Source organism: Chinchilla lanigera, unplaced genomic scaffold (genome assembly GCF_000276665.1).
Source record: "Chinchilla lanigera isolate Chin_1 unplaced genomic scaffold, ChiLan1.0 scaffold00140, whole genome shotgun sequence".
NCBI lineage: Eukaryota > Metazoa > Chordata > Mammalia > Rodentia > Chinchillidae > Chinchilla > Chinchilla lanigera.
Window position 1 is genome coordinate 35,454 of NW_004955541.1, and position 12,349 is coordinate 47,802.

Here is a 12,349-nt window from a genome sequence, read left to right on the forward strand (position 1 = left end):
GCTGCTCCGGGCCACCCACGGAGCTCTGCCCACATCGCCAGCCCTGTGGAAAACGGTGTCCTCGCAAACCCTTGTCTCCACTCCGCACTCCACAAGGAGCCCAGACGCCCCTCCCCGTCAAGCAATGGCAGCGCCCCGCGCCCTGCAGTGGGTGTGCGTGGGTGGAGTGGGGAGTCTCCGCACCCCACAGATGTCAAGCCAGCGGGCAGCCCGAGAACTCGGAGGGCCTGTGACCTGCGCTCTGCCTGCCGAGGGTTCCCGCAGCCGTATCTGAAAGCGGTCCCTTCCCCAGGCGTGTCCCTGTGTCTTCCGCGAGTACAGCCGCTGTCAGTCCTTGGCTTCTGATTTCAAGGTGGTTCGGGCACCGCGCGGTCTTTGCAGCTTCTTCCTGGGCCTTTCCGTCCCCGCAGCCCGGGCTCCCCGCGCCGCGCTCCATGTGTCCACGAGGGGCGACCGGGGGCCTTCTTCTCAGTGGGGCCGAGAAGCGCGGTGCCGGGAGCGTCCCGCGGGCTGGACTTCAGGGCGCGGCCGTCGGGCGCAGGGAGTTGCGGCTGCGGAACCCGGGCCAGGGAGGGGCGCTGCTCCGGCACAGGCTGGCGAGGTCGGGCGGAGCGGCCACGGCGTCCCCTCCTGCCCCTCGCTCCGCCGCGTCCCACCCTCGGGACTCCCGCTCCAGGGCTGCCCTGGCAGCGGGCAGCGGCCGGCCACGGGCTGTGTCCGCTCCTGCGCTCCGCCTCTCGGAAGAAGCCGCGGGGCCCAGGGCGGGGCCGGGCCTCCACTCGCGTCCGACCTCCCGAGCTTGTGAACTTGTACTGCTTCTTCCCGCCGTGTCCTGAGAAGCGACAGCGGCCCGTCACGGCCGCCTCGAAGGTGAGGGGGTCCCGCAAGCCCCAGCCCGACCAGGATGACGTCTAGCCTGGCCGCCGCGCGCTGGAATCCCAACCCCGGGAGGAACTGAATTTGGACCAATCAGGAGGGGATCAAACTTGGACCAATTGGCACACTCGAATTTGAACCAATCTCTAACTTTCACCAATCACAGGCCTGTTGCTCCTATAGAAATGGCGTTGCTCTGTTAATTTCTTAGTATGAGGGCTCCCTCTGCTGGCAGATGTGGTTCCCTGGAGAGCACTGCAGGCTCCATGTAAATCAGCTCACAGGTCCTGTAAGTGTATTTCTAATCTTTACCTTTCAAATCTGAGTACGGTCAACACGGTGTTCACTTGAAAAGAAAGTTATATGCCGGGCGTGGTGATGCACGCCTGTAATACCAGCACTAGGGAGGCTGAGGCAGGAGGATCACTGCAAGTTCAAGACCAGCCTGGGCTACAAAGTGAGCCCCAGGCCAGCCTGAACTACATAGTGAGACCCTGTCTCAAAAAGACAGAGAGGGAGGGGGAGGGGGAGGGGAAGGGAAGGGAGGGGAGGGGGAGGAGAAGGGGAGGGGGAGAAAGAAAGAAAAAGAGCAAGCTAATATCCCCAGATGCTACAGAAAGCCGCAGCTCAGGAGGATCTGGCGCTGGGAATGATGGTGACCGCTGCTGTAACTGGTAATGATGGATGACGTTGTAGCTCAGAACAGTCACAAGAAAGGACAAAGGACATCGGCATGCAAATCCCAGGGCTGCTGGCAGAACTGCACCGGCTGATTCCTAAATGGTATCTGAATCGGCGAAGGTGGCTCCAACTAGCGGTCAACACTGGTAATTACTGCACGGCATTGTGAGGGTGAGCGGAGAGCACCTGGGAGGGGCCTGGGCCGTGTCTGGTGCACAGCAGGTCCTCAACGAGCGTGTGCCACTGCCATGCCCTTCCCAGAAAGGGCACACTTGAGGTCGGGGTCCTGCCGGAGGATGCACTCAGCCCGAGCCTGTGCCCGGCTGCACGTCCCGTGGTGTGTGTGTGCGCGCGCATATGGGCACTTCCCCTGCCACGGGAAAGCCTCACGCTGTCCAGGTGGAAGAGGATCCTTGTCCTCAGGGGCTGTCACATGACAATAATGCTTGGTAGATGTGCCTGAGTCTGACAACATAATGCCCAGCTACTTCCTTCGGAGCAAAAATCTGCAGGAAGCAGCAGCATCCTATGCCTGTATTATCAAGGGAGAGGGCTTTTGCCTGTTTCATTTCATTAACCACGTCTTCCCCCACCCTTGGTTTCCTGGGGGGTTATTGTTTGGTTGGTTGGTTTTCTGAGACTGGGTCTCACTGTGTTGTCTAGGCTGGCCTTGAATTCACTATGCAGCTCAGGCTGGCCTCAAACTTCCAGCAATCCTCCTGCCTCAGCCTCCCGAGTGCTGGGATCACAGGGGTGTGCCACCATACCCGGCTAACTGGTCTTTGACAGAGGGCTTAGCCCCCTTGATCCTGGGTCTCTGCTGGTTTCAAATGGGCCAACACCTGCCCTGTGTGCCCTCCATGGGAGCCCTGGAATGAGGGTGTGGACGGGGTCAGAACATCCCAGGGATAGGGGCTGGGGATTTAGCTCCGAGGCACAGCGCCTGCCTGGTAAGCATGACGTCTTGAGTTCAATTCCCAGTACCGGAAAAAAAAAAAAAGGACATCCCAGGGCTGAGAGGCAGAAAAAGACAAAGGCTCCCTGGAGACCCCCACATGGAGCTGGCAGTGCCACCATGCAGGGGCAAGGACAGAAACCAGCTGGAGCCAGCGCTGGGGAGGGCTTTGGGGCAGGCTGATGGGGGAGGAGCCCTAGCTCTCAAGCTTTCATTCTTTTCTAATTATCTTTCATTCTCAAAGCCAATTGGATTATATTCATACTGAAGTCATCCGCTCTTTTTGCTTTTTATTTTTTATGATTTTTTTTTTAATTTGAAGACAGATGTGACTGTGTAGCCCAGGTTAGGCTCAGACTTGCAGTCTGCCTCCCTCAGCCTCCTGAGTGACTGGGATTACAGGTGGGCCCAGCTACATGCAGATGATGATGATGATGATGATGATGATTTTATCATTATTTTTGCCAACACTGAGGCTTGAACCTGAGGTCTTTGCACTGAGCTCCATCTGCAGCCCTTTAATGTTTCTTTGGACACAGGGTCTCAGTAGTCTGATTTTTCCAAGCTGGGCTGGAGCGTGTGACCCTCCTGCCCTGGCTTCTAGGGTGCTGGCTGACAGGCGTGCGCCTCCGTTCCCAGTACTTCTAGCTTGGCACACCTGTGAGGTGATGATGAGCCCGCAGACTTGCCAGGACCTGGGCCTGTCAGCCCCGCCAGGGCCGACACCCTCTTGTAGAGTCAGACGTGGTGGCGCACGCCTGTAATCCCAGCACTTGGGAGGCTGAGGCAGGAGGCTCACTGAGGATTTGAGGCCAGGCTGGGCTACATAGTGAGACCCTCTCTCAAAGAAACAAAAGAAAAACTAAAAGTAATACAATAACTTCAGAGGGGTTGGATTCTCCTGGGGGAGGGATTGTGGATCTCAGGTAAGAGCTTGGATTCAAGGTCGGGAGCAGATGCAGAACCAGGAGCTGTCAGAGCACCTCAGTGAACCCAGCACTTCCCAGGCCTGTTTAGGGGGTGCCGTGCCCTTCTGGCCTGACATGTGAGAGACAACAGACAGGGAGGAACAGTTTGCCAGGGGTCTGCAAAAGTCAGTGGGATGGCTAGACCGGCCCGGTCCCCAGCCGCCTTGGTCCCTGCTGTCCACACCAGCCCTTCCCCTCAGAACGCATCACACCCATTCTCTCTGCTGCCTGACATGGCCTGCAGAGCCCAGGCAGAGCCGGAAGCTGGGGCTCACACGGGGGCGCCAGTGAGCCTGGTGCCATGAAGGCCCAGCACTGCTGCTGGTGTCCGCGCTGCCCTGCCGGCAGGAAGGACCTGGGCTGTGCGCCTTCGGACCATAATGGTCCTGGAGCCCTCGTCCTTTCCTGCAAGCCAAGCCTCAGCACGGAGAGGCGCAGGGGCGCGGCCCCGGGTCCCCAGGGCCAGGAGGGTAACCTGGGGCCGGGGGTTTACCAGCCCCCAGTGCTTTTCCAGGGGAGGCTGTGAGGCAAGACCTCTTCCGAGCAGGAGGGGCCCTCCGCGAGAGCAGCGCCTCCCGGTGGCTGAGAGCAGACGGCCGACCTCCCACCCTCAGCCCAAAGCCTGCGAGGTGCACAGTGGCTGCTGTCCTGCCCGCATCCGCACGCCGCCCAGGCCTCTTCCACCCTCCGGGACCCGGCTCTCAGAACCCTGCCCTGAGCTTCCCGGGGACGACCATGTCCCCTTGTGTCCCTGCGGAGCGCTGGGCAGTGACATTGCCGCCCACGCCGCACAGTTCCGAGCTTCCTCCTCTGGCCTGAGAGCTCTTGGAGGGTGGAGCCCCTGCAGGACTTCTGTGAACTTCTGCGGCTTGGCCTCAGCGAGGCACCGAGAAGATGAGGTCAGGCCGGCCTTCCTCGGCAGGCTGAGGAGAGACCCGAGAATTACAGCCGCCCGTGGCCCCTGCTCACCCTGCCCAGCCTCCTTCCCTGCCACGGGAGGGGCGATCTCGGGTGTGTGGTGGGTTGGGGGGATGCAGGGACGCTTGTCTCTCCCTGGTGCAGAGCAGCGCGACGGGAGGGAGGGAGCAGACACAGGGCCTGATGTCCGTCTTCCTGGCTGTGGCCCTGGGCCGGTTACTCTGCACTCTGCCTGGATCCTGTGTTGGTCGGTTCCCGGAAGAGGTCCTGGGACAAAGGCCTGTGTGCAGGTGACATTACGAAAGTGGCCTCGGCAGAAGCCACACAGCAGAGAAGGAAGCGGCGTGGGAGGGGTCCAGCCCCACCCAGCCATGCAGGTGAGCTGGCCTCCATCGCCCCACCTGCGGCAGGAGCAGCCGTCCACCAAGGGCTGCAGCGGGCACTTCCGGGCCTGCTCTTCCGGCCTCTAAACCCTGCAGGGGCAGCCACAGATGCGGGGAGCACCGAAGGGAAGGAGCGGCCCAGGGCCCTGGGTCTGCTGCCCTCGGCTCTGCAGCAGAACGGGGAGGCTGAACACCACTTAGGTGTTAGATGTCAGGACAGCCAGGGCAAAACCTAGCTCAGAACCTGGCCGCACTGTCCGCCAGGAATGTCGCCTGCCTTGAGCTCCCTGCCATGTTACAGGCGCTCAATAAATATTTGTTGAATGGATGAAGCAGCCTCCCAGCTGGTTAAACCGGGTTCTCGGTGCCCGCCCCTTGGCCGCCCAAACTAGATCAAAGTCTCTTTGTGTCTGGGCTGGCTGTGAGGATCACAGCAGGGCCCAGCCAGGCAGGGGTGGGCTTGCGTGTGTGGTGCGTCCAGGCCACCACCCTGGAGCCCTGGGATCTTCCCCGAGGGGCCGTGGCTGGGTCACCGCGGTCACTGTCCTGGCCCCCGCCACACTCGCCATGAACCGCACACTCTGCTGCCTGTGGCCGCAGCTGTCCTGCTCATCAGGCACCCACTATGTGCTGGACACCCTCCTAGGTGCCGGGAACAGCCCCGGAAGCAGAGGGCTGCCCTGGCCCCCCTCGGACAGAGGGCAGGACAGCACCGCGGTGAGTAGAAAGCTCTGGAGGGGCCTCAGCAGAGCGCAGGGGCAGCGACACGGAGCGGGAGCTGGTTGTGTTTTGTGTTTATTTTTAAACAGGGGTTTGCAGAAGGCCGCAGACACTGTATGGAGAGGTCCTCGGTCCATCATAGGTGGCTGTCGCACATACCAGAGCCAGGACAGGGCCGTCTGCGGCGTGCGTGCCTGGTCTCAGTGGCATTTGATTTCCACTGTCGCACGTGGCCACCACCCCCATCAAGACGCGGACGTGATCGGTCAGCACGTGGGCCTCCCCGCTCTGCGCCTCCGTCCGCACACCCTCCGTCCCTCAGCTCGACAGCACCAGTCTGCAGTTCCGTCATGGCGACGAGCACTGCAGTGTGTGACCTTCCAAGACTCAGAACCCCTTCACCCGGGTCTCCAGGTCCCTGCCCTGTCGCTCCCTCTCTCCCCATGCCCCACCTCCTTCCTTTACCTCTAAAACTTTCAGGGTGCATTTCCCAAACCCAGGGCCTCCTTTTACATAACTGGGGTGCAATGACCAGGGCAGGGAGCCACACTGACCCAGGACTGTCAACCCCGGATCGTTTTCTGTCCACCGCCTGTCCCTCCAATGCCCTTTATGGCTGGAGACAAAGGCGCTCTCTTCTGGCCCAGGATCAGGCCCTGGGTGACAAGGTGTCCTTGATGGCGGTGGATCTGGAGCATTCCACAGTCTTCCTCGTTCCTGACGGGGACACTTTTAAAGACATGAGCCATTCTTCTCCCGGACACCCCTCTCTGGGCGTGGTGTCTCCAGCAGTGAGATTCCTGCTTACTTTACGGCGGGAACACCCCTGCAGTGACACCTGGGTCATACCAGGGATATGAATGCCACTTGCCCCCTGCTAGTGACAGCTGTGTGGCTCTCCTGGTGAAGTGGGCGCCTCCCAACTGTCTCCACTGTGAAGCGACTGTTTTCCCCTTGTAATGAGAGAGTATTTGTGGGCGCAACCTTGGCACCCTTCCAAGTAGCCTTCTTGTTGCACTTTCACCTGCCTCACAGCCACAGAACTTTTTATTGGCCCCGTAGTGACCCGGAGGGACGAATGCACGCACGATGCCGGTCTCAAACCACAAGTGAGCGGCTCGGGCAGCAGAGTGCGCAGGGAATGGGGTGCTCCCCCCGGGAGGGACCCTGCGCCCAGGCCTGGAGGAAGGGCAGATGGGCCGCAGCGAGCTGGGGGAGCCTAGGAGGCTGAGGGACCCACAGTGCGAGGCTGGAGCAGGACCAAGCCTGGCTGAGACAGGGGCAGGGCTGCCGGGGACCCGGAGGGCAGGGGCGCGCGTCGGGTCCGTGCCTGGGAAGCAGCTCCCTGGCTCTGTAGCTCCAGCACAGGGGAGGGGACTCACAGGGGGGGCATTGTGATACTGCCAGGTGGTCAGCGGCCCTGGGGAGAAGATGGAAACATGCACCTGGCTGCCCCGAGGCTGAGGAGGCCGGCGCTGCTCCATGAATAGACAGGGTGTGGGGGTCCAGGGTGCCGGGGTTTGGTCCCGGGGAGAAGCTCAGTGTGTAGCAGCAGCCTCAGGGAGGGCCAGACCCAGGCGGGCAGCAAAGGCCTCTGCTGTAGGAAGCCCCAGGGCGTGAACAGGAGAGGACGTGCTTGGTCTCCTCCCTGCGGAGCCACCGAGGCTGTGACAGTGCAGGACGGGGCCAGGATGAGCCGTTCTCTGTCCCTCGCTTGGAGGGGCTCTGAGGTCTCGGCTGCGGAGAGCTGAGGCTGGGGCATCCCGCAGGGACCCAGCCAGGCGCTGTTCCGACCCTCACTCCGGGAGCGAGCGGGTGCCTTCCCTCGGGCACAGCCCAGCTGGTGCCATCTGCTCAAGGCATCGTCCTGCGGTGAGGGCCTGTGCCCTCTGTCCCAGCGCCAGCCACGGCCAGACACTGCCCTCTGTGCAGGCGCCCGGCTGATCTTCGGTCTCAGTCACTCATTCATTTTCCGTTCAACAAATACTTATTCAGTGCCTGCTTTCCAGCCATCTCTAGGGAGAGAAAACATCGATCTTGTCAGTGTAAACTGATACCACCATGATGGAAATCAGCATGCAGATTCCTCAAAACGTGAAAACTAGAAATTCGGCTTGGTCCATCTGTTCCCCCCTCGGTATTTTCCCAAGACTTAAAGACATCGTATCACAGCGACCCAAGCACACCCATATTTAAAGCAGCACAATTCACAGTAGCTAAATCTTGGCAGTGGCCTGTATATCCATCAACAGGGGAATGAATAAAGAAAACGCGGTTTTACACCAACAGAGCACTATCTGCCCTAAAGAGGGACCAACTTGGGCCAGCTGTAGGGAAATGGATGTACCCCGAGACCAAGTGAGATTATGCCAAACACAAGGGCTTACATATCGCATGGTTTCTCTTACAGGAGAAACTCAATGTAACTGGCGTGGTGGCGCACGCCTGTAATCCCAGCACTTGGGAGGCTGAGGCAGGACGATTGTTGTGAGTTCGAGACCAGCCTGGGCTACAAAGTGAGCTCAAGGCCAGCCTGAACTACATAGCGAGACCCGGACTCAAAATGCCAAAAAAAAAAAAAAAAGGAAATAAACTCAATGTATAAATAAAGTGCAAAATAACAGACAATCAGAAAACAAAAAGAAAGAAGTGATCTGATCCAGCATGGCCAATGTATCTAAAAGCATACATTGATTTAGTAAAATTGACTTACATGTTTTATATTTTTTTGCCCGTTTAGCCATTGATCTGTGTTTATGATAATTAAATTGATAAGGATTTACCAAATAAATGAATCTGATGCTGGCAAAAAAAAATTTTTTAGGGGGGGTGTGAAGTGGAACGAGCAAAAAAGAATTGACATGTGTTATGTACATTACCAATTCTCCACAATGAATGTAAACATTATGTACTGAAAACGTGCAATAGTAAAATAAATAAAAACTGACCTTTTTTACCCAAGCCACGCAACTTGGTGAGTTTTAGTGCTCTCACAAGGTGGCGCCAACATGAGCATTGGGCAGTTCCAGAACATTCTCCGCACCCAGACTGTTCAAGACAAGAGTCCCCATGTGCCCGCCCCGCTCCCAGCCCCAGGCAGCTCTGGGTTTGCCCCCCTCTGCACTTGCCCGTGCAGGACAGTTCCTGGAAGGGGAACCACAGCCCCGTGGGGCGCCGCTCATGTCTCTCCTAGTGCGACCCCTCTAGGGCCCATCGGTGCTGGGCCGTGTGGGGGCCTCAGTGCTGTCCAAGGCTGGGGCAGCCCGCTCCATGGACAGACCACAGTCTCTCTCTCTGCCGATGGACACCTGGCTTTGGTACACAGTGCCTTCTTTGACACTAGCAGCTCTATTAAAGTGCCACCAGCTTCTCAGAAGCCACAGGGACAGTCACTTGGTCCCGGGGAGCAGGAGGCTCGGCCCTCCAGTTCCACCCATGCCTGAAGGGGAACCCAAGTTGGGGGTACAGGGTGTATGTGGCTGGGCCACCTCTTCCCCCATCTTTTGGCTCCTCCTCCCCCTCCCTTGGCATGTGCCTGTGTCCCGCATCATCAACTGGCCTCTTCGCTGTCCTGCAGGGACCCCGTCATCGGAGTCCAGACGGTGCCCCTAATCCAGCACGGCTTCACCCCGAGACCCTGAACATAATGACATCTGCAAAGACTTTGTTCCAAACGCAGCCGCAGTCACTGTGTGCAGGGGTTAGGACAGGACGTATCTTCACGGGGCGGGGCGGGCACTGCTCAGCCGCCTCCTGGCTGCCTGGAATTGTGTCACGCCTGGACTCGCTGCAGCCTGTCCCACCCAGTGGGAGACCAGACACGGAGGGCAGGAGGACACAGCTCCCCTTCGCAGTCTGTCTCCACATGCGGGGGCTTTAAAAGAATTTCTTGGATGAATGGATTTGTTTTACCTGCTGTGTGCTCATGTCTGCATCTATAAAGTGTCTTAGCCCTGGTGTACACAGCTATTAACAGACAACTGAGGGTTTATGGGAGAGGTCATAACTTCACACTGATTCCTAAGTATTTACATGAGTCCAGGCTACACCCTTGGACCGAGCTCCCTCTCTGCAAAGGGCACCTCCAGTGCCAGCCCTCTTCGTGAGGTCAACACCGGTTGCTTTCAGGAGCCCGGGAGACGAGCACCTGCCTGGAGGTAATGTACAGGTGATGAAATGAGCGTGGGAGGGAGGTGACCAGCAGGACCACATTCATCGCTCCGGGTGTAGACATTTCCGGAAAGGCTGGCTGCTCCTGGCCGGCTCCCGCCCTTGACTTTCCTTCCTAGCCTAGGTGTCAAGGTCGCCCTCAGAGCTGCAGCCCTCAGCGAGGCCGGCCGCCAGCTGTCTCTGCTGTGAGCTTCCCCGAGAGTGGGCTCCCGACTCTCCAGGCTACAGGCAGAAAAACAAGCAAAAAAACTCGCTAAGGGGAAACAAAACAACACAAAACAAAACATCTCGAAGTCACTGGTGATGACTATGGAATCCAAACCTACTGACAAGGACACTGAAAACAGGGCTGGAGATGCGGCTTGGTGGTAGAGCTCTCGCCTTGCGTGCACAAGACCCTGGGTTTGATCCCCAGCACCACACACACCAGAAAAAAGACACTAAAAGCAAACGTAAACAGCAAGGATAGCTGGGGGCGTTAAGGATAATCAAAGATGAAAACAAGTGGAACAGTGCTTGCATCAGAGGCACAGAAGTAAAACACGAAAGGGGTTGCTTTCGCGTTTTGCTTCTGTGGAGGGGCCAGGCAGATAACTGAGTTGTGTAACACACGAAGAAATATCCTACACACACGAGGAAGAAGCGGACAGGAAGTGACTTACTGTGTCGGATGCAGCAGTCACAAACAAGCAAGCACATCCCTGCGAAACCAGAAAGTTTGACTGAACAGAGAATTTGTTTACAGAGAACACTGGGGCTTTTCTAGGGCCCTTGAAATATTTATAAAAATGCTGTACAAACTGGTCGTAAAGGCTCAGTACATTAAGAAATCTTAGCAGACGTGTGTACCGGCTACATTTTCTAACTGCCATGCAAATGAAACTTTAAACAAGTTGACCCCAAAGGTGCCCATCCAGGAGCTTCCAGTCCCAAAGCTGGGCTCTAACCTCTCTCTCTGTGGCCTACTCCAGTTCGGTTTGGTTTGCACCCAAAAGTTCCGGCGCTGCGCATTTCTCTGAACGCCCTGACATCCTCTGATGGTCTGTGACTCCCAGAGGTGACGGCTGTGGGCTGGCTGGCGCAGGGACGTGCTGATGGGGTTCTGGAGGCGGGGCTGTGAGCCGAAGGCCCGGGTGCTGTGGCTGCCAGGCCTGGGCGCCCTGCCTGGAGAGAGGTCCCTGGTCCACACCCTTGAGAAGCGTCAGGGGCTGCGTGACACGGTGTCCTTCCCTGGATCCAACTCGAGCTCAGGGCCGCTGGGTCCACAGTGTGCCAACACTAGCTCATCCTCCCAGTGCTCGGTACACAGCGGCTCCCTGGCCCTCCCGCTTACCCTAAAGTTCCCGGTCCCATGCGGCTGCCTTATCTCTCGGTGTCAACTCTCAAGCCTGGCATGACAGCAACTTCTCCCTAATGCTACACTGGGGTTGCGGCCTGGCCGCTTTCCTTTTCCCTGCATCCCACCCACCTTCTCAAGTCTGTTTCTCCACCCTTGACCCCGTGTTGGGCCTGGCAGGCTGGGCAGCATGGTCCAGGCCCTCCTAGGGCAGTGACAGCAAACTTTTTAGAGCATTCAGTGATGCAAACAGCCCGCTGGGGCACATGTGCCAGGGGTTCACCACCACTGTTCTAAGGGAAGACGTAGGGAAGACCCGAAGGGCCGAAGAACTGGCCATCTGGTTGGGCGGGGTGGGATGGCCAGCCTCTGGGGAGCAGCTGAGGTGGCTGGCAGGAGCAGCTCAGTGCTGTGGACACATCTGCTCGCTCCCGCCTGTGGCCCATAAATCCCTTCCGTTGGCAGCCGAGGGCACTCAGGGCAACAGAGGGCACCGCCTTCCTCCTCCTGAGTGCTGTCCTTGTGAATTCCGGTCCAACCTGCAGCCCAAACCCTTCCGCCTTCCAGGGCACCTGCACAGCGCCCACGGCGTCCACACCTCGGTTCTCTCTCAGCTCTGAGCGGATGCTGATGGGAACATGCTCTCTGCCCACCCCTGTCCCAGCGGCCATGCCACCCACTGGCCCTCCATTTCACCAGGAAGGAGGTTCTGTCTGGCTGCCCACTCGATAGCAGTAAATCAAGTCTCAGAAAACCTAAGCAGCAGGCGGAGGCCCCACCGCCAGTGGCATGGGGACCTTTCTGCAGTGGGAACAGGGCCCTGAGGTCACCCAGGACCCCAGGCTCTTCTGCTGACTCTGGGCTTCGTGCCCAGGCCCGAGGTGAGGTCTCAGCCCTCTGCTCGGCTCCATGCACGGGGGAGGAAGACAGTCCAGAGGGGCCCTGCCTAGAACCACCCAGCTGCAGGTAGGAGGCTGGCTCAGCCCACAGGTTAGCACCGACCTCACCTGGCTCCTGGAGCCTTAGGAGCTGGTGAAACCCCAGCTTGCTGAGCACCCACACCCTGTGGCTCAGGCGGGTGGGTCTGGGAAGCATTTTAACAAGCGCTGGCTCCGCCTCCCCCGCCCCCCAGGTGATTCCTAGGATCTGGCAAGTTTAGGAGCCAGTCCAGGCTCTGAGACTGTGCACCCTCTCCCAGGGGCCTCCATTGGCCACCGCTGCTGTCCCCACAGGCGCTGGGTGCCCCTCCAGCTGGCCAGGTAGAACGAGGCCAGGTGCAAGCAGCACCGCCCACCCGTGTGCCCTGCCCAGGGGCGGGGCCTCAGACGCGGCAGGCAGGCAA

The 12,349-nt window shown here is 58.8% G+C and overlaps 1 protein-coding gene across 3 annotated transcripts; it reads left to right on the forward strand.

Annotated features, from left to right (window-relative positions):
- Nucleotides 1-1,073: 1,073 nt before the first annotated feature.
- Nucleotides 1,074-7,964, forward strand: LOC102012802. Of its 3 annotated transcripts, none has more exons than XM_013507937.1 (4): nucleotides 1,074-1,165; nucleotides 1,484-1,703; nucleotides 3,977-5,498; nucleotides 5,591-7,964. In XM_013507937.1, the coding sequence occupies exons 3-4, from the start codon at nucleotides 5,109-5,111 to the stop codon at nucleotides 6,359-6,361; spliced, it is 1,161 nt and encodes a 386-aa protein (XP_013363391.1). In that variant the 5' UTR covers nucleotides 1,074-1,165; nucleotides 1,484-1,703; nucleotides 3,977-5,108; the 3' UTR covers nucleotides 6,362-7,964. The 3 variants fall into 2 exon arrangements, with proteins under 3 accessions (XP_013363391.1, XP_013363392.1, XP_005411014.1); XM_005410957.2 differs by lacking the exons at nucleotides 1,074-1,165; nucleotides 1,484-1,703 and having other exon boundaries at nucleotides 3,388-5,498.
- Nucleotides 7,965-12,349: the final 4,385 nt, after the last annotated feature.

What these genes read in the sequence shown, in the direction of transcription:
- LOC102012802 (XM_013507937.1), top strand. Translation starts at nt 5,109, where the DNA reads ATGAAGCAGCCTCCCAGCTGGTTAAACCGGGTTCTCGGTGCCCGCCCC. An exon ending in GAGGGCAGGACAGCACCGCG is followed by an intron (nt 5,499 to 5,590) that starts GTGAGTAGAAAG and finishes ATTTTTAAACAG; the next exon opens with GGGTTTGCAGAAGGCCGCAG.